This window comes from Gambusia affinis, linkage group LG09 (assembly GCF_019740435.1).
Source record: "Gambusia affinis linkage group LG09, SWU_Gaff_1.0, whole genome shotgun sequence".
NCBI lineage: Eukaryota > Metazoa > Chordata > Actinopteri > Cyprinodontiformes > Poeciliidae > Gambusia > Gambusia affinis.
Window position 1 is genome coordinate 30,204,742 of NC_057876.1, and position 22,234 is coordinate 30,226,975.

Consider the following 22,234-nt stretch of genomic DNA (forward strand, 5'->3'; position numbering starts at 1 on the left):
CCTTCATGAGAAGCTGCCTGACAGTCAAAGCGCAGGGAAAATTGCGAGCTGCCATTATGAACATTTTCACAGCAAAATGAAATGAAACGGATCCGCTCAGACGATCCGAGTCGTTCCCATTTCAGCCTCAGAGGAAACATTCCCAGATTTGTTCCAATGAATTTATCCATCATTAATAACAAGACATGAAGTCAACATCAGGTCTAATCTTCTGACAAGCTTCTTCTTCTCTTACGGCGCTGAGCAGCATTAGCATATCTTCCGGTAATTCTTAAAAATTAATCACGCTGCATCTGACCCGTGACGTCCAATTACACTCCAGCATCGGCCCCCTGCTGTCCTGAATCAAATTGCCATTTGACAAACAAGCGTCAAATCGAGGCTTCGAATGCCAAATGAGACGCTTTATGAATCATTTATCACGCTGTTTGATCTCTAAGTAGAGAAAAATCAGAAAATCAGCGCAGTGTTTGTGTCTGGGCGGCTGCTGCCGTGCGACTGTTGCCACAATAATTTATTCCCCAGCTACGAGGAACCATTAGTGAAAGTTCCAGGAGACCAATTAGCACTGGAAACCCACTGGTGCTGCTGTGGTGACAAGCTCCTCCAAACCGCCAAAGAAGTGTTATAAACAAACCGGACCCCAGGAGCCTCTGCTGGGGCCCCTCTGGGGACCGGGGCCCCCTTCCAAACACCAAAACAAACCTTGGCTGAGCGTCCAGCGTGCCGCCTTAATGACGCTTCCCCCCGGCCCGGGCCGGCCGGATAATGACTGAGAGGAGTGTGTGTGGAGTGTGTGTGTGTGTGTGTGTGTGTTGGAGGTGAAATAAAACAAATTGCAGCTGCTGCTGCAGACAGAACAATCCGGCTGCAGTGCCCAGCTGCACCAGAATCCCCAGAGAACATCCGGGTTGTGATGTCATCCTGTGAAACCTGGGGCGCCCTGAGGCCATGACGCCCTGAGGCCGCCGCCTTCAGGGGCCAGCAGAACCCGAGTGGTTCTGGCAGAAACGGACCTTGTTCTGCAGCAGAACTTCTTTCCCTTCAAATCAAACAGCTTCATGTCTGCAGGTGGAAAAGTGGAAAAGCTGTAGGAACGATCATATTAGCGCATCGTGTAGAAATGATTTCCTTTTCTGCACATGTTCTCAAATCTGCGCTGAATCTCAGTTAGCTGAACTTTCATGGTTCTGATCGATCCAACAGAATGCTTGGAATGACGAGGCCTTGAATTATTGATCAGCTGCATGAATTTTATGGCATTTAAATCAGATTTTCTTGCGCGCTCTTTGCTGACAGTAATTCCAATTAGGGGCATTAATGAATCATTAGAAGCGGCTGGAACCTCACGGTGAAAGCCACAACTTCTCCCATCGCTGCAGGTCCGGTCCAGATGTTCTGCCAGCTCAGCTGTTAGCCACATGGACTGCTAGCATTAGTTTGACAGACGTTAAACTTGGCTGCTAACGGTTTGAAGGCTGACAGAGAGAGAAAGAGAGAGAGAGAGAGAGAGAGAGAGAGAGAGAGAGAGAGAGAGAGAGAGATTTTGGAATAACATAAAATATATAATGTATAAACTACATTGCAGCCGTTGCGGCTTGCTTTCACCCCAATGTGTAACATTTCGCTTGATTACAAATCCCATCAATACAAGCAGATTCAAACTACCTGTAGCTTCACCCTCCTGACTCCCGTTCACACACACACACACACACACACACACACACACACACACCTGCCCCCCTGCCAGCACGAACCGCTGCCTCTTCATGAACATTTCCTTCTGGTCTTCTTCTTTTTTTATGGCGGTTGGCAAGCAACTTTTTGATGTGCACTACCGCCATCAACTGGAATGGAGTGTGGATCTGGATGCTACATGTATACCCCCCTCACAAAACAAACAAACAAACAAAAAAATAAATAAATAAAATAAAATAAAAATAAGTAAATAAAAAAAATTAAACATATCTTTTCTATCAATTTTGTTTTCTTAAGGTAATTTATTAAATAACAAAAATATTCAGAAGTAGACATTTTTCCCAAAATATCTTGTATATTTAACTGTAATTTACTTTCTTGTAACAGACAAACTAATTCCCTTCTCTCTGAATATTTAGAACAGAACAACAAACATGTTTTACTGTCTCTTCTTGACAACAAAAATCACATTTTCCTGTTGGATGTTTTCCCATTTTAAATAAAGTATTATTTAACCTTGTATGACCAAAACGCAATCTAGATATAAAGGATTCCTCTTTTCTATTTTGTCCTCTTCTCTTCATTGCACCAACTTTTCTTTGAAAAGCTAACAGGGCTAGGCGGCTCCATAGCTAAGCTAATAGGGCTAGGCGGCTCCACAGCTAAGCTGACAGGGCTAGGCGGCTCCATAGCTAAGCTATTAGGGCTAGGCGGCTCCACAGCTAAGCTAACAGGGCTAGGCGGCTCCATAGCTAAGCTAATAGGGCTAGGCGGCTCCATAGCTAAGCTAACAGGGCTAGGCGGCTCCACAGCTAAGCTAACAGGCCTAGGCGGCTCCATAGCTAAGCTATTAGGGCTAGGCGGCTCCACAGCTAAGCTAACAGGGTACAGAGGGTAGTCATGGAAACGAGACACACCTGAGAAACAATCAAGGGGAGACAGGACAACATGGAGACTCAGACACACAGGAAACTCCAAATAAACACATAGGAAAACCCAGATCCTAACACTGCATCTGCACTGATGTCAAAGGTCAACAATTATTGGAACAATTATTGATAATTGTTCCAAGATATTTATAACGTTGAACAATCTGAATAAAACGGATTCTTTCTAAAACCAATCGACATCATTTGATTTTAGAGACTCTAATGTCCCCAAACGACCGACCAAACCAGCCAATGAAACCCTTCACCAGTTCTTGGTGCCAGGGGCCCGTATAGACCAACAGGGGGCCTGTCGCAATTTAGTTTTTCATAGAAATATTTAAAAATGGGGCCTGTCAATTACAAAATTAATTATATTGTGTTTTCTAAAATTGTTTTTAACAGAATTAAATTAAATTAATTAAATGTTCCCCCCTCCCAGACCAAAAAGCTGACATTTCCCCTGAACCTCCTGGATCTGCAGGAAACAATTCCTTCCTGCTCGACGATGTTCAGCAGCTCTTGGTAGAAAACAAGAATGGCTGTTGCTGTTGCTACACTGCTAAGAAAAATAATAAAATCAGGTTTTCAAAAAATAAAGAGAAAGAGAGAAAAAGGTAAAAGTGTTCATTTGTAACCCAGTTTTTTTCTGAGGTGGGTAGACTGTGTGAGATTATCAACCATTTAGCATCGTTAGCTTAGCTACAGACTGTTAGCCTCCATTTCACTAACATTTAATAAATTAAGAAAATAAATTAGGATCATATTCATATATTTAACTTCAACAACAGGTGAGTCAGTGAGCAGCAGGTCCAGTCCCTCCTGACCCTCCTCTCTCCTCTCCTAGTCAAATTAAAGCTGCAGTAACTTTTATAAAATATATTTTTACATATTTATTAAAATTATCATTATGTTGTGACTGTATGGTATAGAAATAATCTGTGAAAAATCTATTTCCTCTGCTTTCTCCTAGTTCTCTCTAGAAACAACCAATCAGAGACAGGAGAGATTTAGTGCTGTCAATCACTATCTCATGGTGCTGCTCATCCCTATGCTGCAGCCAGCCTGCTGTAAATGCTCAGTCTAGTTAGCAGAGCTACCAATAACAGCAGATAAACATTTTTCCCTCTAATGATAAATTGTTTCTCCACCATTAGCACATTTAGCAGTGAGTGGATGAGGTTGATTGACAGCGCTAAGACCCTCCTCCTGGTAAATGTTTTGTCTTGGGGCCCAATATTCCTGGTGGCGCCCCTGCTAGGTGCCGTTCCAGATGTTGATGCAGGACAGCACAGCTCATGCAGGCGCTGCAGGGCGATGTGTCACCTGTAGACTCTCACCGGTTCTTACCTGCACATGATCTCGTGGGTCAGGAGGACGCGGCACATCTCTGGGTTCTTGTCCTGACCTTCATATAGGATCGGCTGCAGAGACACAAGCGGGAGACGCAGGTCACTTCTGACATGTTGAAGATTTCTCTAACACTCTGCTGTTTCATTCAAACCAGTTTAATCTGGGAATAAACCAGTTTACAGGAACAGAGAAGAGTCCTGACTCAACAGCTGTCCACACCAGATGTCCCACCCGGTCCTCTGGGGACAGAGTTCTGTCCTGCAGGGTTTACATTTCCCTGCTGCAAAGCTCACTCCATGATTGCATCACTTCCTCAACCTCAGAGTCTGAGCCCTTTAGGGCCTGGATCGGTTCGCTGGAATCATCAATGGACTGAAGTTGTAAATGTTGCAGCTTGGTGCTTTGCTCAGAGGCTGAAATCAAACCTGCAACCTTCTGGTCACAAGATGACTGCTCTACCCACAGAACCAGAACCACAACTCTTATCAGCTGATCAGGATGGACCCCCCCCCGCCCCCCTGCCCCTCCATCATTCTTCCCAGAATTCACTGTCAGAGTTCAGATTGTGAACCTGCGTGTGTGTGTGTGTGTGTGGGTGTGGGTGTGTGTGTGTGTGTGTGTGTGTGTGTGTGTGTGTGTGTGTGTGTGTGTGTGTGTGTGAGTGTGTGTGTGTGTGTGTGTGTGTGTGTGTGTGTGTGTGTGTGTGTGTGTGTGTGTGTGTGTGTGTGTGTGTGTGTGTGTGTGTGTGTGTGTGGGTGTGGGTGTGTGTGTGTGTGTGTGTGTGTGTGTGTGTGCGTGGGTGTGTGTGTGTGGGTGTGTGTGTGTGTGGGTGCGTGTGTGTGTGAGTGTGTGTGTATGTGCATGGGTGTGTGGGTGTGGGTGTGTGTGTGTGTGTGTGTGTGCATGTGTGTGTGTGTGTGTGTGGGTGTGTGTGTCTGTGTTACCACAATGAATGTAAAAGTTCTCCACCAAGATCCTGAGTGTGTTCTCCTGTTTTGACCTCCCACTACCTCATCCACCTTTATATTGGAAACAAACCTCACACACACCCACCCCCGGGGGACGATACTTTCAGTATTATGACTAGTTGAGCAATATTGATCCTGCTCTGTTGCTCTGGACTGCAGAAGACGGCGTGCGGCTGCATCAGGAGCTGCATTGGTGGAAACACCTGGACTCTCCTTAGCAGCTTCATTGTAACGTCTGCCGCCTGCGGCGCTGATAGTTGGTCTATCAGAAGCTATGCTAGTCTAAAATAGCATCTCAAGGCTAAACATGTAGCAGCTAATGCTAATATCAGTGTTTACATTCATCACTAAAAGAAAGGATGGACAAGATGGTCCAGTATGTCTCACTGAGTTGGTGACCAATTCTGGACCTTGGAGGTTCTGATGGTCCATGTGAACCCGGACTCTGGATCCAAGCAGCGGCAAGTGTCTTTAGAGAGTTTGGATCATCGGTGTCATGTTTAGTTCTGTATTTCACATTTCTGCTTTATTTCATGGTAAGTGAAAAAAATCTTAGTTTTCTGCCAGTAAGGACAAAATTTTAGGAAAGTCAACCAATGGGGAGTCTTTTAAAGGTTTGGCTTCGACCAATGGGGAGTCTTCTAAAGGTTTGGCTTCGACCAATGGGGAGTCTTCTAAAGGTTTGGCTTCGACCAATGGGGAGTCTTCTCCAAGAGGTGAAGTTGGGAGCAAAGTGTGTGTTTGTCAGGATTCTTGTCTCCAATGTGTCGTCACTGTGCCACATTAGTGATTATTGATCTGCTGGACCGGCTCAGTTCATCGATCCGTGACATGCAGACAGAGCCGAGGCGGCGGTGTTGGTGTGTGTTGGTTTTGTTGGTGTGTGTGTTGGTTCCCGCCCCCATGGCCAATCAGCCAATCAACAACTGACTTGAAGTGGCGACACGGCTCTTTGGTTCTCGGCCTGATTAGAAAAATCTTGAGTTTAAAACTAGAAATTTAGTCCCTTCTTTGGTACTTAATTACTTTTTATAAAGTTTTTTCACTTCTATGTGTGAAATTATGTGGATGTGGATTTCTGTGTGTGGTTTTGGTTATTTCAGTTCCTGTGTCTGCGTGTCTTGCCCTTCATTGATCCCAGTTTGTCTGTTCCATTGATTATCTCATGTATTTATACTCATCTGTCGGATCCTTGTCGTGTCGTTGCCTTGTCAATTTTCCTTTGCTACCAGTGTTCTAGTTCATAGCTCCAGTTCTCACCTGGGCTGCCTGGACCTTTGTACTCTTTAAATCGTCAAACTCAGTTGCTGCCTCTACCTTTTGGGTCCAAACCTCTGAAACTGCAAATCATGACAGAAATGTTATTTTCTACCAAAGCGGAGGTTCTTGACCGAATGAAGAACCTGGACTAATAAACCATGAACGTTTCTGTTTGTAGGAGCCATTTATACATTTTTGGAACTTAATACAAAATGTTATTTTGTGTTTATGTGAGTTTAATTTTTTTACTCTGCTATTTGAAAAAGATAAGCATCTGTAATTGTATTGTGGTTAAGCTTATGACGTGGCGCCTTGTGATTGGATATTGACTAATTGGTTTATGAAAGAAGAAAGTCCTTGGTCATTGTAGAAGTCTGGCACCTTGAGAGTAATACAGTCTTTTGATCGTCACTTTCTATTTGTTTTGAATCTGTTATTTTTATTTTCTTTAAAGTTCAGTAAAGACTTAAAGATGACCGTTGGATTTAAGACCTCTTTTTACCAGAAGAAACGTGTCGCGTACGAAAGAGCTTTAAGGGCTAGACTAGTGAGAGCTAGCCGCACTTACACTGTTAAAGTCAGACTTTATATTTCAACACAATATTTTCCATCTGGTAAGTTTGGAGGCAAATTTAATAAATGACAAACTGTAGATATTACAACTAAAAGCACTTAGTTTTAATATGTAAACGTCAAACTTGTAATATCTGTTTCTTTTATTTTATAATACATTTATTTGTACTAATTTATTTTATTTAAAACAAAAGTTGCAAAAAATTTTATTGTTTCATTTTCACAAATTTGTCATGATGGGTTAGGGTTAGACTCTGAATAAAACATTTCAGTAGCTGAACCAGAAAAACATCCTGAAGCAAATGATGAACGTACATTTAGTCCAAAACCAACATCATAATCCTCCTGAAGCTTGTTGGTTGGAGCTCCAGTCATAATGACCAGCTGTGTTAGCCAGCTGTGTTAGCCGGCTGTGTTAGCCAGCTGTGTTAGCCAGCTGTGTTAACCGGCAGTGTTAGCCGGCTGTGTTAGCCAGCTGTGTTAACCGGCAGTGTTAGCCGGCAGTGTTAGCCGGCTGTGTTAGCCATGTGTGTTAGCCAGCTGTGTTAGCCGGCAGTGTTAGCCAGCTGTGTTAGCCAGCTGTGTTAGCCGGCTGTGTTAGCCAGCTGTGTTAGCCAGCTGTGCTAGCCAGCTGTGTTAGCCGGCTGTGTTAGCCAGGTGTGTTAGCCATGTGTGTTAGCCAGCTGTATAAGCCAGCTGTGTTAGCCAGCTGTGTTAGCCATGTGTGTTAGCCAGTTGTATAAGCCAGCTGTGTTAGCCAGCTGTGCTAGCCAGCTGTGTTAGCCATGTGTGTTAGCCAGCTGTATAAGCCAGCTGTGTTAGCCAGCCAGGTGTGTTAGCCAGCTGTGTTAGCCAGGTGTGTTAGCTAGCGGTGTTAGCCAGCTGTGCTAGCCACGTGTGTTAGCCGGCTGTGTTAGCCAGCTGTGCTAGCCAGGTGTGTTAGCCGGCTGTGTTAGCCAGCTGTGCTAGCCAGCTGTGTTAGCTGGCCATCTCACCTGTTTGGTCATGGAGTCGATGAGCCGGACGTAAAGATCCTGTTCAGTTCGGATTCCTGAAAACACAAAAACAAAGAAAAATTAAAACACTGCGAGCCGATACAACATGAACACATGAATAGGTGAACATATGAACACGTGATGAATCCAGATATCCTGCAAAATAACATCTTGTAACGAAACGCTGCAACAATCTGCCAGGTGCTGTATTGTTGCTGTGTCGTTGCTGTATTGCTGCTGCAACGTTGCTGTATTGTTGCTGTGTCGTTGCTGTGTCATTGCTGTATTGCTGCTGCAACGTTGCTGTATTGTTGCTGTGTCGTTGCTGTGTCATTGCTGTATTGCTGCTGCAACGTTGCTGTATTGTTGCTGTGTCGTTGCTGTGTCATTGCTGTATTGCTGCTGCAACGTTGCTGTATTGTTGCTGTGTGGTTGCTGTGTTGTCTGTGTCGTTGCTGCGTCGTTGCTGTGTCGTTGCTGCGTTGTTGCTGTGTTGTTGCTGTGTGTTGCCCTCTCTCCCCCTGCAGCATTAGCGATGCTGCAGAGCGGTTTATCATTTTTTGTAGGCGGTTGCCTCTTGTTGCCTCTCGTCGCCGCTCTGCCCCCCCCGCTGCCTCCACCGGATCGAGGAATCCTCGCTCTCAGACAAATTAAATATCAATCAGGACTGCTTGTGTTTTATTAGCGATGCATCGGGGCGTAAATGTGACACAAACGCGACATGGGGCGCAGGAGGAAAATTGCTGGAACACCTGTTAGCGGCGCGGCGCCTCTAATTGTACTGGAAGAAATGGGTTTGCGCCGCCTCGTAGTTTGGGCCGTTTCTTCTTCTCTGCTTTCTAATTGACATGATTCACTCCTCGCTCTGCAGCCTAAATGGCGTCTATCCATCCCGGTTGCAGATGAGGTCAATTACCTCCGTACCATGCTAATCCGCCACTGCGTATTAAGGGGATTTATTGGCTTGAGGAGGAAAACGCTCCTTTATGTCCCACTTTATGCGGGTCTTCTGCGGGGGTTTGGACCCGGCCGGTGCGGCCGAGCGGAGTGTTTCCAATCAGCCCAGGAACCCCGCCACCACGCGATGGACGGACCAGTCCGCTCTGTCACACATTCCAGATGTCTGCAGCTCTGATAATGAGAAACTTTTTCCAGACTTTAAACTGCACAGCTGAGGTGACCTTTAATACGCATCTTAAATCATGTGAGTCGCTCTGCCTCACCTGGGAAAACGGCAATCGTTAACTCGACTTCATCAATCCATGCTGCAAATCTCAGCTGCTCAAAAAAGCTGAATTTGGACTTAATGTGGTTCAGCCAGAGGGTTCAGTTTGTTCAGCAGAAACCAAAGATAAAAACCCATCTGAGGTTCTTCCAGCTGCCGCTCCAGGAATGTGCAGTCTGTAGAAGCCTGATGTCAGACAGAAACCAGGAGAACCAACCGCCAGCATCCCTCAAACTGCTCTGATGATCTGATGGTGACTGGATCAGAACCAACCCATCAGAACTTTCCCAGTTTCCTTCTCTCTTCAACAGCTCAGAGAAAAGTCTTCAAACATTTTCACAACATAGAAGACCTTTGACCTCACAACAAAGACAACTGGTTGTGGTTCTGGATGGGTTCCAGATGGGACAAAGTAGCTGGAGAACATCCAGGGGGAATGTTCACCTGGACTGACAGGGTCAGAGTTGAACCCATGCATGGAGACCCCAGTCCTCAACTCCACCATCATGGATCTGAGTCATGGCCTGTTGACTTTTGCCGCAGGTTTTCCCCTCAACCCACCATCTTGTCAATTCACTATGAAATAAAGACTGTCAACCTTACCCCTACCCCTACCGCTACCCCTAAGCCAAATATCCTTAAAAAATGTCCGATACCTTTAACCTTCTGTGGTCTTAGTGTGACGCTCAGGAGGATCAAGGCAGAGGTCACGGTCGGACAGCTGAGAAGAGGGGAGTTGTCCCATCAGCAGGAGTTCTGTATAGGGGGAAAAAGTTTGGACAATTCCAAGGGCCCCTGACCGACTGCGGCCCCCACAAAATACTGTTTTTTTTTTTCATAGAAATTAAAAACAATTGGGCCCCTGTCAATTCGTCCATCTATTTTCTTCTGTTTATCCTGGTCGGGTCGTGGGGTCAGCAGCTTCAGAAGGGAGGCCCAGTCTTCCCTCTCCAGTTTCTTCTTCCAGCTCCTCCAGGAATCCCAAGGCGTTCCCAGGAATCTCAAGGCGTTCCCAGGCCAGCAGAGAGACATCGTCCCTCCAGAGTGTCCTGGGTTTCCCCTCCTCCTGGTGGGACATGAACTCCTCACCAGGGAGGCGTCCAGGAGGCATCCTGACCAGATGCTCCTCAACTGGACCCTCTCGATGTGAAGGAGCAGCGGCTCTACTCTGAGTCCCTCCTGGATGACTGAGCTTCTCTCTCTAAGGGAGAGCCCAGACATCCTGCACCAGGGGTCTCAAACTCCAGTCCTGCAGTTTTTAGATGTGCCACAGAGATACAAAACACTGCAATGAAATGGCTTAATGACCTCCTGCTTATGTAGATCAGTTCTCCAGAGCCTTGCTAATGTGGCAACGTAGATCGACCGGTAAATCGAGAGCTTCGCTTTTTGGCTCAGCTCTCTCTTCACGGACCGGTACAGCGCCCTCTTGACAGCAGACGCTGCGCCAATCCGCCTGTCGATCTCCCGCTCCCTTCTTCCCCCATTCGAGTACAAGATCCGGAGATACTTGAACTCCTCCACTTGGGGACATAGTGGAGGAGTTCCCCTGTCAATTACAAAATTAATCGTATTGTGTTTTCTAAAATTTCTTTTAGCAGTAAAAGTTAAACGTTCCCACTCCCAGACCAAAAAAACACACATCCATATTTCTCCTGAACCCCCTGCATCTGCAGGAAATGGTTCGTTCCAAACAAGAACGACTGCGGCTGTTACTATGCTTCTTCGAAAAATCATAAAGTCAGGTTTTCAAAAAAAATAGATATATTTTTACATATTTGTTAAAACTGTTATTATATTGTGACAGTATGGTATGGGAGATAATCTGTGAAAAATCTATTTCCTCTGCTTTCTCCCATGCCATCTAGAAACAACCAATCAGAGGCAGGAGGCGGGTTTTAGTGCTGTCAATCACTATCTGATGTGGCTGCTCATCCTCCCTCCCCTTGCTCTGTGTTATGCTGTGAGTGCCATGCATTCACAGCATAACACAGCCTGCTGTAAATGCTCATCTAGTTAGCATAGCTACCGATGACAGCAGATAAAAATTTTTCCTCTAACGATAATTTGTTTCTCCACCATTAGCACATTTAGCAGCGAGTGAATGAGGTTGATTGACAGCGCTAAGACCCGCCTCCTGGTTCTGATTGGTTGTTTTGGTCAGAACATTGCATTACTTTAGCTAGCAATAGCAGCTCAGGTGGAGGAGATTGATTGTTTTCACAGATTATCTGTCTCATAACAAACTGTCATGACATAGTGACACATTTCATAAATATGGAGAAAACATTTTTTATTAAAGTTATAAACTGCAGCAGCATTTTTTGAGAAGTCTGGATTGCTTCATGTATATTTTGCATGTTGCTGGTGGGGAGAAACATTTCAGTATCTAAAACTAATAGAATAAATTAACCAACCTACTGCAGACTGTTGAATGTAAAATTCATGAGCAGTAAATATTGTGCTAGTTATCAGTATTGGACCAAATAAAGCAACGCGTTAAAATTGTGACGCTTCTTATGGGTTAGATTGTAACAGCAGCTGCAAGAGGATCTCCTGTTACCAGAGCGATAGAGGAAGAGTGTAACCATCAGAGCAAAACTTGTCAGGACTGATGGAAGAACCGATTTTATTCAGGTGAAGAATAAATCATTCTGTTTTAGTTTTTGATCAGTATTTCAGTTACAATAAAGTGACCAGAAGTTAAACCGTTTGAAGAACAATTAATCCTTTGTTTTATTACAATGTATAAAAGTTTTGCTCTACAGCTGTGATGGTAGTTATTAGTAGTCTAGTGTGTAAATGAATGTTATTAAAGCTTTTTACAGTGTAATAACACTTAATGACACCTTTATAACTGTTGATACTTGTTTCACTTTACTTGATGTAACAGGAATTATTAATGACTCTGTTATTGAAGCATTTGACAGTGTAATAAAACTTTATGAAATCTGTAACAAGTTCAATGTTTAAGGGAAAAAATATTAATCATACAATTGTAATAATCTCCCAACTGTGACAGCTAAGAGATTAACAAAAACATTTTAAGTTTTGACAATTGAAAACTATTGACATACTTATAACAAATGATGATTCTTGGTTAATGTCAATTTGTCATAAAGACATTTTGAATAATGTCAACTTTGCATTAAAAGTGTCATTATTTACTGAGTGACACTTTATGACAACATTCATAAACATTAATGAAAACTTGTTCATGTTTATGACGCTGAAACCCGTCAAAGAAAGTTTTACCAGAAACTTAGATTCAGTGCAACTAGAAGACTTTTGTTGACATTCTTGTTATTCCAGGAAATTATTCCTGTAGTGTTTTATGCATACAGTGAGTTTAAACACAGACTGACATCTTAAACAGTCAGAGTGGATTTCCACAGCAGAACCCGACCAGAACCATCATCCATGAAAACTTGACTTTACAGAGAAATTCAGTCAAATATGCAGGCCCAAAGCACCAGAACCAAATCTTGATTAAAACGATTCACTCGTGCTGGGAAATAATGTGGCTCCTAAATGATCAAACCCATGGTCTGTTCCAACCGGACCTCGGCTGGTTCTGCTGGACTTACCGTTGCTGTAGAGCAGCTGGAGCCGGTAGTGGATCCCGTTGTTGGTCTTTTCTCCGTTATATTCCTGCCAAACAGAAGCAGAAATCCTGCTGTAAACATCTCACACCATGTCAGAGTCTGGGTTCAGGGTCAAGGTAGGGGTCAAGGGTTACGGTCAGGGTTCCTGATCAGATTAGAGTGGCATTGAGGAAACCATGTTCTCTGAGATTTGGGAAAATTTATGTAATGGAGCCTGCAGGAATCCCTGCGATGGGAAAAACTTTATGTGTCCGACAACTGATTGGATGAGAATTTGGAATAATGAATTAACTGAGTCGACGTTCTGACTTCCTCCATGCAGCCTGGACCAGTTTCTGTCCCTCTGACCTGGTGGAAGCTGGACTGAGGGCCCTGCACACGTTCATCAGATGAAGCAACACTGACAGCGTTGGAATATATTTGGATACTGCTGTCCTTTCCCTGCCTTCCTGACCTTCTGCTCTCCTTCATCACAACATTTATTCCCCATTTTATTTCTCTCCTCCGGCGTCAGAGCCTCACTGCTCGGCCGTGCGATGCCAAGCGTGCCTGTGAGCGTTGGCACAGTCCCAGTGCGAAGGGCCGAGAGACTAGAGGTCAAAGCCGAGGTGAGCGAGGGGGCGGACAAAGTTGGTGCCAACTGGCGGCAGATCAAAGGACAAACTGCTCCAACCTGCCTGGATGTTACAGTGACTCTTGTTTCACCGAGAGGCAGCAGAGAAACACTCACCCTGATGGGAAAACCTCAGGATTCTTTTACAGGGAGGAAAACTGAAGGTTGCACCAATCAGCCAAGAAAATCCAATTTAGGATCTGTTTGGTCTAAATACAGCTCCTCACAGACTGCAGGTCTGCTGGGCTTTCTGACTCAGAAATTTACAAAGTTCTGGAAGTTTTGGGCCCTTCAGTACATTTCAGCAGAAGTCAAGTAACATCATCCTGCTGGGTGGGGCTGCTGCATTCAGGAACACGGAGCTGGACCTAGAGGCCCTGAAATCACCTGAATGTTGGACCCAAAGAACCACACTGCCCTCACCAGCTCCCCTTCAGCCCCACACCCTGGGGATCCAGGGAACACTTCTGGCATGGTGGACCTGGGTTAATCATAACCTGGGTTAATCATAACCCGGGTCACGAGGGACTCTGTGGTCAGAAATCGTGTTCAAGTATGTGTCGCACAGCAGAAGTCGCCAGATAACGTTCAGAAATGCAGCATGAAGTCCAAACAGTGAATCTGAAGTTACCTTGTCTTTCTCCACAAAGTCGACGTAGGACGTCCGCTCGATCTCCACCGGCTGGCCCTGCCGGTCGTACAGCGCCAGCACAAAGTGGAAGAAGTTGGACTTCCTCAGGTTGGATGGAGGCTGCTTCTCAAAGTGGGCCCGGGCCAGTCCAACGCCGCTGAAACACACAACAACAGTCTGAGGGCTCTCATCAAACATGGCGGACCTGCAGCTGGAATCAGACAAATCTGCAGTCAACAGAGCTGAACGTCTGGTTCTGGTGGGTCGACCCTCTGCGTGTTCTGGATGTGTTCCTGCTTCAACATGAACGGATCTCTGAGTCTTTTCTAGAACATGCAGGACAGCCTGGAGAAAATTAGGGCTCATCTTCATTCTGACGACACTGACTCTCATCTCATTTTCACTTTGACATCAGCAAACGTGTCTCTACATGAAATCGGCTAATTGTTGTGAAATTATGTGTGATTCTACATAAACCTGAGAAACACAAAGAAAACATTAATCTCAGGCGATAAATGAGGATTTAGCCAGTAGATCCTGAAGCGTTTACCGCAGGTTGTTATGGACAAAAAGATCAACTTTGTTCATTATTACTGGAATGAATCTGGTCCAATTAAATGATCGAAAAGCAATAAAAGGACTGTTCTCTCCTGAACGCACCTGGAACAGACAGTAGCTGACCCAACGCCCCACTTTGGACCAATCAGAGCAGATCTGCTGTTTTAAAGGTTTTTACAGTAAAAAAGGTTGAATTTGATCTCATGTGGAGAAGACGGTTATTTATTTCTACAGACTCACAGAAACACTATGAACTCATTTATCAATGTTCCAAAAATTCAACTGATGCAAAAATCAACATCTGAAAAAAAATGTCAATATGAAAATGAAACTGCTTGAGCAAATATTTCTGTTCTTATTAATGATGGAAAAATCACAGGGGTCAGAGGTCATCTAAGCAGTGATTTAAAGCCTGTGTAAAATGAGTCTCAGGTCGATGTTCCTGCAGGCGGCGACCTCTGACCTTCGCTGGCAGAAACTCAGAACCAACAGGGGAAAACGCTCCAAACAGCAGCCAAATATTTTCACATCAATCTCATTTCCTAAAACACTTCATGATCAATAAAACGCCAGATCACGGAGAAATATTTATTCATGCTCTGGGTTTGTTTTTGGAAAGTTGCCGGCCGGCTCTCCCGTTGCTTCCCGGCTCGGGGGCGTTTTCCCCCGACGGCAGATTAATACAGCCCTGACCTTTCTGAGCCTCCATTACCGATGCTTAATGCCTCATTTGCAGGCCGGTTTGTTGAAAGCGAATTCTCCTGACTCCCAGCGTTTGGCCGCCGGACGCCGAGTGGAGAGGCTGCAGAGGAACTCCAGGCGGAGCGGCTGCTCAGGTGTGTTTGGCCGTTTTAATGGAGGCTCGCTGGGAATAAGAGCCGCCGAGTGTCGAGATAAAAATAACAGCAGCAGGAAGACGGCGGCCATGACTTCAACACTTTCACCATCAAATGAAATCAGTGTGTTCCTGTGTGAAAAAGCAGCTTCACACCTGTCTGCCAGTACAACCAGCAGCCTCCTCCAGCTCCCACACTGGAAACAATGGGAGCAATAAATCCTTAAACATCTGAGAGGAAATTGGCTCAGCTGCAATCATTAATCATGACGGTTATTTTTATGAAATATGCTGAAACAGGTCTCATGTAAATTTGAACGTTTCCTGTTTGTTATTCTGCTGAGGAGAGAAAAAATGTTCAGCTTTTGATTTCAATCCCAGATTTTTCTGATTTCTTTAAGATTTTTCATGAAATAAAACCATCCACATCTGATCAGACTTATTACTCATTAATATACTTATTACTTACTAGTAGTAAGTCTACATATGAGAACACCCAGATCAGAAAATCAGATAATTAGTCAGGAAGGGACTAATAATAATAATAACAACGTATTATTATTATTAGACAGAGAACAGCAGATGTTTTTCCAGCTTCATGACTGACAGGTTTAGCTACATTTCTTCATTTTGATCTTTTATCAACATGCACAAATGTTTCTCTGAAGCCCAGTCTTGTCCCAACTTGGCTGCAGCTTTAATCAGGCAAATCATGAAACAACAATTAAGGCAGTTCATCGTTTCCTGACCGGTTCCTCTGATCCTCCACCAAGCCGGGTCCAATCTGATACCAGAACCGAAGGAGACCAGAGGAAACAAGCCGACCCGGTCCAGAATCAAATCTCAACCCTGCTCCCATCAGACTCGGCTCCGGACCCGGTCCAGTAGAACTCGGCTGGGCCCAAAGGAGGCTCAGTCTGAAGCAAACCAACAGAGCATCAGTCGACCTGCAGGATCGGTCCTTCTGACCAGCAGAGGGCGACAGTGGGAGGAAGAACTCCCCTTTAACACGAAGAAAGCTCCAGCAGAATCAGAACCGGGCTCAGTTAGGAGTAAACAAGTCACTGTGTAGGTCACATGGTGGTTCTGACCCGTTCTCAGATTACAGATGTCTTTGTTTCCAGGAATCCCTGACAGATGAGCGTTTTCTCTGCTGATCCTGAGAGAAATCTTGTGAAGCCTCAGTGCGCCGTCCCTTTAAGGAAAACCATTAAAGATCTGCTGCTGTTGTATCAACCTTCCAGAACTCTCAGGTTCTGGTTCTGGTTCTGCTCTGCATCCCCAGAACCAGAACCAAACGAGGAGAAGCAGCATTCAGCATCTATGCACCATAAATCTGGAACAAACTTCCAGAAAACTGTAAAACAGCTGAAACACTGACTTCCTTTAAATCTCAACTAAAAACCCACTTGTTTAGATTTTTATTAGAAACATGATCAGTTATAAATTTATTGATGGAATCTGAGTTAATGTCATTTTTTAGTTGTTGATTCCATGTTGCATTGTGTTTCTGTGTTTGATTTGATGTAAAGCACTTTGAAATGCCTTGATGCTGAAATGTGCTACTAAGAAAATGTGATTGATTGATTGATTGATTGATTGATTGATTGATTGATTGATTGATTGATTGATTGATTGATTGATTGATTGATTGATTGATTGATTGATTGATTGATTCCACAATGGTCTCTAAGCTGCTGGTTGGAAGTCGAGTTCTAGAGAAGTTAGCAGTCAATCAACTGAAGTCCGGTTTAAACAGCGCCTGGTTTTATATCTGATCAGTCAGACCTGCACTAAAGACTTTAACCACCTTCGATGGAAAATGGACCAGAACAAACCTGCAGTTCTGGTACCACTGGACTGACTGGCTTTCATCCATCCATCCATTTTCTGTTCACCTTGTCCCTAAAGGGGTCGGGAGGGTTGCTGGTTCCTCTCCAGCTACGTTCCGGGCGAGAGGCGGGGTCACGGGGTCACCCTGGACAGGTCGCCGGTCTGTCGCAGCTGAGTGGCTTTTCAAAGTGTTTATCCAACTAGAGCAGAACAGAAAGCGGCCCGACCAAAGAGGCTCCTTAAGAAACCTGAACAACCATCAGACCAGGAGAAACCAGATTTTTTGGCCTGATGAAACAAAGACTGAACATCTGGTGAAATCTGAAAATGGCCGACAGACGTCTCTGTGAACCGATGCAGCTGGAGAAGAACGGAGCAAACCTCACACTGGAAGTATTCAGCAGAGACTCAGAAAACTTATGCAGACCTGATTTCTAGCAAAACACTGAAAAACTGTTTCACTGTCATAAAGTATTTGTGTAAAACTTAGAGGAAAGAGTGAATATGCTAAAATATAATAATTGTATAAATTATTATAAGAATAATTTATAAATAAATGATTTTTCTCTCCTTTCAGTGGCAGGATTCAAATTGAGTCGAGCCACTGAGTCTGAACAGCTTTATCAGCTTTAGGGGGCAAAGGTCACCAACCTGTGACCAACGCCTCCTTACGTGGTTACGCTTCGCCGCGGCGCCTCCACAGCCGCCAAGCTGAACAGTTTTCATTCTTTCTGTTCGGAGCCACAAACCCTCCAGGTTCAGCATCCAGAGACAATGTAAGTCGACTTGATTAGTGTCAGCTGGTCCTTGTTTCTGCTGGTTGTGTTTAATCCCACCTGGGTTCTTCTTCTCTGTCTGGTCTGCTGTCAGAAGTCTCTTGTTTTCCAGTTGCTACCAGTTTTGAGCCGCAGCCTTCCACTCATTTTGTGCTGCCTGGATTTTTGGACTTTGTATTTCATTATTACTCATCATTTCTTCATTAAATCATCATCTCCTCTGCGTTTGCCTCACCAGCTCTCCATCACAAATCATGACAGACATCCCATAATAAGTGGTTCTTCAGCCAGGAGCAAAAGTGCAGGAAAAATTTGAGATTTTCCTTAAAGAACATTTTACATTTAAACAATATTTCATTTGTTATTTTTAATATTTATGAAGTTTATCTTAAATGAAACAAACTTCCATGTACAGAAAATAATTTAAATATTGGATACAAAATTAAAACCTAATCTGTAAACATAAAAATGAGCCAGAAAATAATCAATTCTTTGAATTATAATTTCAGTAATAAATTTAGAAAAATACCTGAAGCTCTTTTTAAATTATAATTTTTTTTTTTTTACTGGAAACAGATTTTGATCCAAAACCTGACAAAAAAAAGCAAATCAACAAACATGGAGTGAATCTGGCAGCAGCATCACTAAAGCAGCCATTATCCCAATTAAACGGGATGCTGCAGGCCGGCCAGACGGCCCATCGTCACGGCGACGCTCTGCCTCCACTCACAACGCTCGTCAGCAATATTATTATTTCAATTATGCTAATTGCAGCTGCATCCACTCGTACCGGCTGTTAGCACTTGGCACAAGGTGCAATAAAAACAGTATCAATGGCACACGGCTCGCACAGGCACGCCGCGAGAGTAACTCACTCCTCACACACACACACACACACACACACACACACACACACACACGCACACACACACACACACACTGATTCACCACAAAGCCTGAAATTAAAGGTCAGCACAAGTCATGTGGAGTGCGCTGCAAACAATTACTGAGCAGCTCAGCCAGCGGTTTGTGTCCTCACTTGATTCTGAGTAAAACTTGCCAGATCCGTCGCTTCACTGTGGGTTTAACTGGAGGATCTCCTGCAACCAGTGATCCCAGTAAAGACCCTGAGATGAAACCGTTTCTGTCAGAGCCTCCGCCGAGAGTTGACCCGTTCTCTGAGATCAACCTGCACAAACCAAACGACCTGCAGCAGAGCATGTATTGTTACGATTATTAATAAAATGTCTTCTGTTATTAACTGTATTATTATGTACCTGAGGTCTCACAGCCAGAAACAGAAGCGTCCTGATCTTTATAGACTCTGAAACAGCAAAATACCAAAACTTTGGCAAGAATGTCGACTTGTAGCTCCTGCTAGATCATGAAATGTGGAGTTTTTATTACTTTAGACCAACATTCAGCTTTAAACTTTAAAGCTTTAAAGTATAAATATTGGAGCAAGTCGTAGAGAAATGACTGCTAGTTTATGGGTTGTGGAGTCCAGATCAACCAGAACAAGAATCCAACATGGAGAAACAGAATTTAGCTTTTTGCTGCTGTTTCCTTTTAGGTTTTGTTGTTTTATTTGTATTTCCTCTAATTCAGAAAAAGAACTTTGAACGACCTGGTTGCTGAAAATGTGCTAAATAAATGAAATCACCTTTCACCGCAGAGTGAACACAGTCTGAGATTTTAGAATATAAATATCATAAAATGTCTTTCCACAACTAATCGGTGTGATAAATCAGGGTAATAAATAATAATAATAATAATAATAATAATAATAATAATAATAATAATAATAATAATAATAATAATAATAATAATAATAATAATAATGAAATAATGCATGTCTTTCCTGCATGAATAAAACCCTTTGAACAAAGACTCAAAGAGAAAACTCAAATTTGATGGAATATTTCCAAGTGGTTGTTGAAGTTTTGCTGTGAAAAATCAGTAAATATTTTACAAAGAAATTAAGTGAGGAAGTTAAAGCAGCTGTATTCTTTATTTAAACAGATCATTTTCAGATCATAACGGATTTAATTTGCACTCCTCCTAACAGTTTTCTCTCATTTATTCAGTTTAAATGTTTTTATGGTAATCGTAGCCATTTGAAACGGGTTTTTAACAAAGTCTTAAATCGCAGGTCGAATCCCGTTTTCAGGTAATCAAAAGGTTTTTTTCCTCTAAATCTTTTGGATGAAACAAAAACTTCCCGACATCCGACTCAGCGTGTTAAACATGCAGGAGGCGCCGCAAACATCCGGTCTGAATATAATTAAGAGAAACAAACAATCTCACACACACACACACACGCACACACACGCACACACACACACACACACACACACCATCTGTAATTTCTGTGGATGTTGAGCTTGGCTTGTTAAAATATGCACATATTGTGCTGCGCTCCTCTGTGTGAGAGCTGATTTATTCTGAACACACACACACACACACACACACACACACACCCACACACACACACACACACCTGTAATGTGCACTAATGAGTTAAACACTGAAACACGTGGAGATGATCTCTCTCTCTCTCTTTCTCTCTCTCTCTCTCTCTCTCTCTCTCTCTCTCTCTCTCTGGTTCTGACCCGTTCAGAATCTACGGGCATCAAACCGGGTCAGAGCAGTTCTGATGTCAGGTCTTATAATCTGTTTTTTTTTGCCAATATTTGATCAGTTTGTTGATCAAACAGTTTTAATGTGATTGATGAGAATTTTTGAACTGAACTGGAAGAAATTATGAATGTTCAGAGCAGAAAGTAATCAGATTACTTTTGGAGTAACATTTGTCTAGTTAAAGTTTGTAATTTTATTTTTTACAATAACTGGACTTTAACTTTACATTTAATGCAGAAACCAGAGGGATTATAATCCATGTTAATCCAGCAGTTTAACAAATGAACTGAGAAAACTTCCTGATGCTCCAACAGGCAACCAGCAACATTCTGTTACAAATCTATGAAGAACAGACGACTGGGTTCATTCAAACCAAAGCGGTGGCAATGGGCAATGGGCAATGGGCAATGAGCAATGAGCAATGGGAGACATTTGCAGCAATTATTAGGAAATTTCCAGTTCAAACTCCTGAGTTGTACAAAAATAAAGAGCAACAAACAGAACTAGCAGCTGGACTCTTGTGGCGGCAGCATCATGATGAGGGATCATCCACTGAGTTGACCGGTGAAACGCTGTGGAAGGTAGACATTTCACCGCTGGAAGACATTTTGGAACTTTCTGTTTTTGTGCCATTTTGCTTTCATTTCCATATTTTATTTATTGTTTCATAATAAATATTTGACGAGAAATGAAAACACGTCTGGTTTTCATCGCCTTCATGTTTCCCTGCAGCTGGGAGAAATGCATCATGGGAGTTTTTATGGTGGCAATAAAGCAGGCTCCGCCCCCGGATGGCACAAGGCCGCAGGAGAGACAACGCTGCCGCCACGGCAACCCGCCGCCACGCAGCAGGCTGATTGCCACATTTGGCAACCTGCCGTTGCCTTCTCCACCACTGGGTCCGTTGCCAAACCCTGCAGGTTGACGTCTCAGCGGATGTTGCAAGTTGCTCAGCAGCCGTTGCTCGTTGCTTACTAAACCATGAAGCCTCCAATCTGAAGGACACACCACAGGTTGTCATACATGGAATCAAACTGAACTAATCTGGGTCGGACCGGGTCGGTTCGGTTCGGGTCGGTTCAGTCGGACCGGGTCGGTTCGGTTCGGGTCGGACCGGGTCGGTTCGGTTCGGGTCGGACCGGGTCGGTTCGGTTCGGGTCGGTTCGGGTCGGACCGGGTCGGACCGGGTCGGACCGGGTCGGACCGGGTCGGTTCGGTTTGGGTCGGTTCGGGTCAGACCGGGTCGGACCGGGTCGGTTCGGTTCGGTTCTGGTCGGTTCGGGTCGGACCGGGTCGGTTCGGTTCGGGTCGGTTCGGGTCGGACCGGGTCGGTTCCGGTCACCCAAATTATTTCAGATTTTTATCTTCCAGAAAATTGACTGCGATCATTTTGACATTTTCTGCTGATCCAGACGTTGCCAAATTGGTGCAATGTTCTGATCAACCGTCGGACCCGGGTCCAATGTTCCTGGTTTACGTCTCACTGTAGATTGTTGCGGTTCTGACCCAGAGGAACCAGGTCAACTAGTTGACGGCAACCGGTTGCCCTTCATCGACTTTGCAGCGAAGCTGGAGGTTGTTGAAGACCGGTCCCTCATGCAGCAAAAGCCCCAAACATGACGCAGCCACCGCCATGCTTCACATGTGGAGGGAAACTCTTCTGTGGGACACCAAACCCAAACTGGACGTCTGATGATGAAGATGATGGAGGCGTCTTCATCACCTGGAGGTCAAAGGTGAGCCGA

The 22,234-nt window shown here is 44.2% G+C and overlaps 1 protein-coding gene across 5 annotated transcripts in view; it reads right to left on the minus strand.

The window, feature by feature from the left end:
• Positions 1 to 22,234, minus strand: part of LOC122837101 (transcription factor COE3-like) — a 78,109-nt gene that overhangs the window by 51,237 nt on the left and 4,638 nt on the right. For 3 of the 5 annotated variants that reach the window (XM_044127208.1, XM_044127207.1, XM_044127209.1), the window contains exons 2-6: positions 18,889 to 19,056; positions 13,848 to 14,004; positions 12,586 to 12,649; positions 7,774 to 7,829; positions 3,975 to 4,048 (exon numbers count right to left, since the gene is read on the minus strand). In XM_044127208.1, the coding sequence (XP_043983143.1) occupies positions 3,975 to 4,048; positions 7,774 to 7,829; positions 12,586 to 12,649; positions 13,848 to 14,004; positions 18,889 to 19,056 (519 nt within the window). The remainder of the gene's footprint in view (positions 1 to 3,974; positions 4,049 to 7,773; positions 7,830 to 12,585; positions 12,650 to 13,847; positions 14,005 to 18,888; positions 19,057 to 22,234) is intronic. The other 2 variants (XM_044127211.1, XM_044127210.1) reach the window with 1 other exon arrangement.